Source organism: Eimeria mitis, genomic scaffold (assembly GCF_000499745.2).
Source record: "Eimeria mitis Houghton genomic scaffold, Emh_scaff2302, whole genome shotgun sequence".
Lineage (NCBI taxonomy): Eukaryota > Apicomplexa > Conoidasida > Eucoccidiorida > Eimeriidae > Eimeria > Eimeria mitis.
Genome location: NW_013570633.1, coordinates 1,488 through 7,091, shown reverse-complemented (window position 1 = coordinate 7,091; position 5,604 = coordinate 1,488). Strand labels below are relative to the sequence as shown.

At 48.4% G+C, this 5,604-nt stretch overlaps 2 protein-coding genes across 2 annotated transcripts; both read right to left on the bottom strand.

Moving 5' to 3' along the window:
* Positions 1 to 1,276: 1,276 nt before the first annotated feature.
* EMH_0051770 (uncharacterized protein) lies at positions 1,277 to 3,046 on the bottom strand (the record flags this gene model as incomplete). The annotated part of the gene is made up of 1 exon (XM_013496801.1): positions 1,277 to 3,046. One exon carries the CDS (start codon positions 3,044 to 3,046, stop codon positions 1,277 to 1,279), a length of 1,770 nt encoding a protein of 589 aa, XP_013352255.1.
* A 95-nt stretch (positions 3,047 to 3,141) lies between these two features.
* On the bottom strand, positions 3,142 to 4,395 carry EMH_0051760 (uncharacterized protein; the record flags this gene model as incomplete). Its single annotated transcript, XM_013496800.1, is given in 2 exon segments — positions 3,142 to 3,174; positions 3,178 to 4,395. Coding segments are annotated over 2 exon segments (1,251 nt in total).
* Between the last annotated feature and the right edge of the window lie 1,209 nt (positions 4,396 to 5,604).

Below are 5,604 nucleotides of genomic sequence, written 5' to 3'. Positions count from 1 at the left end.
GTCTTGTGTTAACAAAAACTTTGTTTGACTTCTTTAAAATATTTGTTGCCTAGTAAGAAGTGTCTCCTTCTTCTACTTTCCCTTTCGCAGTCAAAGGAGACAGCAAAATTCTGAATAGGAGATATTTCTTCCTAACAACCGCTTTGTTGCCATGTCTCCTGTACCCCAAACAATAGATACTAAACCCTGCTATAGAAGCACTGTGTCTCCGCAGTAACTCTAAACTTTTCTCTAAGACCCTGAGCTAAACCCTAAACCCTAAACCCTAAACCCTAAGAGTGAAGCCCCTTCTCCCCTCAATAGCGGTAAGTGCATATCTGGGACATAAATACTGAAAACTAAACATTTCATGTGAACCTCTCTCTTCTCCACTTTAAAATTATTCTCAAGAAAAAACCCTCCAGGGGACTGCAGTTTGTCTTGCAGCACTTCCTGCAGCAGCAGCGTCTGTTGCCGGGGTGAACATCGAGTCCTCATACGCTGCTTGCGCAGGTGTTGCTGCAGCAAGAGCAACAGCAGCAGCAGTAGCAGCAGCAGAATGTGCTGGAGCAGCTGCTGCGAGGACTACATTAATACAGATCGGTTTGGTACACAAAGATGGAAAAGTAAAAGAAAAGAAGACACAGTTAGAGACCCTGGAGAAACAAAGAAGGGTGAGCAATAGCTCAGAAGATAAATGCATGCATGCATGCATGCATGCAAGCATGCATGCATTCATCTTCTTCATTTGAAATATAGTGTAGCCAGTTAACTCAGGCATAAAAGCCAAAACCCACAACAGCGCAGAGAAATATCAACAAACAACCCCCCAAAAGTCAACGATGAATGCTCAAGGAGAGGAATAATATAGACAAGCAAAGAAGCACACAAAAGAGACACACAACTGAAAAGAGACAGCAAGTGAAGAAGGAGAGAAGGAGCATGCACAAGGAAACAGTCTAACCCTCATCAGCACCGGCAGCAGCAAAAGTGCTGCTGCCCACAGCAGCAGCTGAAACAGCAGCAGCAGCAGCAACTGCTGCTGCTGTAAATCCTGCTGCTGATGACGGCAATCGTGGAGGAGAGGGGCCTAGCCGGTGGCGTTGTTTGTTTCGTCAGTGATGGGCATAGCAGCAAACGCACCTTCACCTTCAGCTGCAGCAGAGATAACTTGAGTTGCTACTGCAGTAAGTGCAGCAGCAACTGCAGCAGCAGGAAGAGCAGATGCTTGTCTGCTTTGCTTGTTTAGATTGCGTTTTTTTTCTGTCTCCTCTCTGTCTCCTCCTTCTATACCTCATCATGGGTTTTCTGCTCTTTTGGGGGCTTTCTTTTTCCGCAGCTGCAGCACATTAGGGAGTGTAAGCCCAGTGAGGTTCTCAAGAGCTTCTATATTAACTGCATGTGGTGTTTCTCTCAATACTTCTTCTTCTCTCTCCTCTTGAGACATACGTGGTGGTTCTGCTGGTGCTTTTGGTCTTATAGCTGGTAGTGTGGCGACATCGAAGTGGGGACAGAAATCTGCTTCTCTTCTTTCTGCTCTTTCTAGTGTTTTATATATTTGGTTTTCTGTATCTTGTAGTGCCTCCATATGAGCTTCATGTACACTCTTTAGTATTTCTTCATCGTCTCCATATTCTTCTTTTCTTCTCTTTGCTTCTGTTATAGCATTCAAGAAACTTTGGTTGACTGTCTCCGCTATACTTTCTCTGCTTATAGACAACAACCACATTTGTTTTTTCTCTAGATATTTCACTGTCTCCTCGAGCTTCACCAGATATGAATGAGCTGCAACAAGCGTCTGCGGCAACTCTACACACCAATACCGAGAAGCAGAAAGTACATTAAGTCCTTGTCTCAGTTCATCAGCACTTTGCTCGTATGCTTCTTTTTGTATTTCAAGAGCATACAACTCCCCCTCTATCTCTTGCCATCTGTTGTTTATATGTTGCTGCTGCAACTCCCCAGCAGGCCCCTCTGATGCTCTCTGTATTAGCAGTGCTACTGGTAGCTGCTGCAGTGTCTCCGTCAACCTAAACCCCCAAAGAAGATGCTGAGCTTTGCTGCTTGAGAGCCGTATCTCTGTGTAGCTCTCTAGGATTTCTCTTAGTGCTATAAGAGAATCATCAACATTTCTTTCTAAGAAACCCAACCATGCATGCTGAGGGTCACCTTCACCAGCGAGATATGTAAACATATCTGGGGAGAATTCATAGTATTTATGCCTCATTCTTCTTAGTAATCTTAATCTATCATTTATTCTTTTTGTTCTATTTTCTATAGAAGCAAACGCAACAGCTTCAGGCTCCTCTACCTGCTCCTTTAGCTTTCTACGTAGATTCTCAACACCTCTCTCTAGCTGTTGTATATACTGCTGCATCTCTGGTATTGCTGCATACAGGTGACCCAGACCATCATCTACTGCTTTCTTTCTTTCTACTTTATCATCGATACGTTTCTCTGCTGCAATCACTGCATCTCTCGCAACACGAACAGACTCAGGGTCTTGCAGGTGAGATACTTCTTCATCAGCCCCCATAGCTGCACCAAACGCCTCCTGTCCCCCCCCAAAAGGAGACAGTGGGTCTCCATACAGAGACAGCGGGCCCTCACCAGAAGGAGACAGTAGGTCTCCAGCAGCAGGAGACATGGGGTCACCTGCAGCACCAATGGTGGGTGTTCCGTACCCACTAGGATATGGAGGCACCGGCGGCGGCATATCCCGTGAAGCATTCAATCTATCAGCTAGAGCCAGAGCTCCTGCTGCTTTTAGTTCTTCATCAGTAACAAAAGCTTTTGCTTTGAGTAGTGTATAAAGGGCCTTAGCGAGTTGAACTTCTTCTGCGTTTCCAGCTGGTATCTGTGCCTCTGCTTCTAGTGTTTTATATTTTTCATCCATCAATACTAACTCCTGTCTCGCCTGCAGCAGCTCCCGCTCCTCTGGGTATAGCTTTGCCTGCTCCTCCTCAAGAAAAGGATATATCTCTATAGGGGGCTCTGGCGGCGTCAGCAGCCTATCGAGAGACTGCTTGTATCTCTCTAGCTCCTCCTGTGCATCCTTCAGCACCATCTCTCTTACCATGTATAGAGAGGGGGCCTCTCTGAGGTCTTCTAGCTCTTCTTCTAGCTTTCTTGCTTCTCTTTCTATATCTTGTATTTGTTTCATTAGTACCTGTTCCTCACTTGGTTGCTGCTGCTNTTTCTTGCTTCTCTTTCTATATCTTGTATTTGTTTCATTAGTACCTGTTCCTCACTTGGTTGCTGCTGCTGCTGCTGCTGCTGCTGCTGCAGTTGCTGCAACTCCTCTTCTAGCTTATTCATAGACTCAGACAATGCTGCAGCTTCTTCCTTTAGTGCTTCTGTATCCTTCTCCGGCATCTCTGCCCTCAGCAGCTCCAGCTCCTCTCTGCTGCTCTGCAGCAGCAGAGACAGCTGCTGCAGCTGTCTCTTCTTGCTTGCTAGTGCATCTTCAACTGTCTCCGATTGCTGCAGCCCCGCCAGTGCTGCATCTATCCTTTCTTCTTCTGCTGCTAGAATACTGTTCTCCTGCTGCAGCTGCTGCAGCAGAGCCTCTGCTGCTGCATCGTCCTTAACCCCCTGCAGCACCCTAGCTACATCTAGACTGAGATATGCTTCATGCTTTGCTGCTATTGCTTTATGCATTCTTTCTTGTAGTGCTGCTATCTCTTTTGATTCTCTAGCTTTTGCTTCTATTGCTTTTGTTGCTGCCTTGGCTACCGCTTCGTCTCTCCTCCTATCCAGCTGCTGCAGCAGAGCATCTGCTTCCTTCATTTCTGTATTTAGTCTCTCTAGTTCTTGTTGTGTTGATAAACAAAATTCTTTTTCTCTTTCTAGTGCTGCATCTGTTGCTTGTCTGCTCTCTGCTGCAATCAGTCCCTGTTCAACTTCTTTATCTCTTGCTGCTGCTGCTGCTGCATTGCGGCGTTCTGCTAGCAGCACATAAGCAACAAGTAAACCCAGAAGAGCTGTACTAGCATATCCTGCTGCTGATGGTAGCCAAGGGGAGTTCCCGTTGCTGGTGGTTGTTGTGGCGGTTGCTGTTGGTCTGTTGCTGCCTCTGCTGCTGCTGCCTCTGCTGCGCCCCACACTGCCTGGGCCCCTGGGAGCAGTTGATGGGGATCGTGAGGATCGTCGGGATCGGGGTCGAACGGAGGTGACTGTCTCTCGTCGGCTCCCCACACCTGCTGCTCCTGCTGCTGTTGCTGCTGTTGCTGCTGCTCCTGCTGCTTCACCTTCTGCATCTGGGGAACCCTCAAGCGAAGCCTCTCCCGCATCAGCAGCAGCTGGTTCTTCTACAGAAGCACCCGCGCAGCTGGGAGTTGCTGCTACATATAGCAGCAGCAGCAGCAGCAGCAGCAGCAGCAAACGCCCCAACCTACCCTGTACAAAACTATCCATCCTCAACCAGCGGCTGCCAGCATCTGCAGTCATCGCCACGGGATCCTTTTTTCACAGAAAAAGGCACACGCAGCGGCTGCTGCTGCTGCTATATCTGTTGTATTTGTTGCTGCTGCTGCTGGTTTTTATCTTGCTGCTGCTGCTGCTCTTGCTGCAGCCACAACCTGTACTGGATTCTTATAACGCCGGTGATAGAAACTCTCCCACGCAACTGGCGACGGCGACAGCGGCCACTGCGGCGGTCTGGGATCGTCTGGGATCGCCTGGGATCGCCTGGGGTCACCTGGGAGCGCCTGGGGTCACCTGGGATCGCCTGGGGTCACCTGGGATCGCCTGGGGTCACCTGGGATCGGCTGGGATCGGCTGGGATCGTCCACGACCAAACTGGGATCGTGTGGGATCGACCACTACGCAGCGGGCGGGAGTTGCCGCCGCAGCTACTGTTCAATACCCTAGAACTTCCCTCGGGCTCTGCTGGCGCTTGGTGCTGCTCTCAGCAGCAGCAGCTCCTGATGTAGCTGCAGCAGCAGCAGCAGCAGCAGCAGCGAGAGTAATATCTTGGTGTGTCACTGCAGCCCCAGGGGCTTGCGTGTATGGGTTTGGTGGGATAGGGGGTTGATGAATATATAAAAGAATAAATAAAATTAAAAAAGAAAAAGGAGAATCAACAGATTTCCCTAGAAAAATACAATCATTGTTGTTTGTTGCTTGCTGCCTCTCGTCCCCACAGGCGGCGTTCGTTTTCTCTCTACCGAAATAAAGAGTTTATCGTTTGCTGTTTTCTTAATATTTCAGCGTTTGCAGCTGCCTATACACCCCAATAAAACCCCACAAATGCGCTTTGGCCGCCCGCAAAAGAAAATTATCATTTATATAAGCCTCTCATCAGCAGCAGCTGACCAGCAGCAGCAGCAGCAGCAGCAGCAGCAGCAGCAGCAGCAGCAGCAGCAGCAGGGAGCGGCGGCTGAGGCGGCACGAGCGGCTGCACAAGCAGCAGCTGTGGGTTCAGGGGGGATCTGGTTGTTTATATAAATGAAATTAATTATTAAATTATATTATTATGATTAATAATATTATAAATTTGTTAATAAACTACAGGACTAGGCAATACCCAAAGAAGGAACGGGCAGCGGGAGCCACAGCAGCAGCAGCAGCAGCAGCAGCAGCAGCAGCAGCAGCAGCCACAGGCACATTTGTACCTTCAGAGAG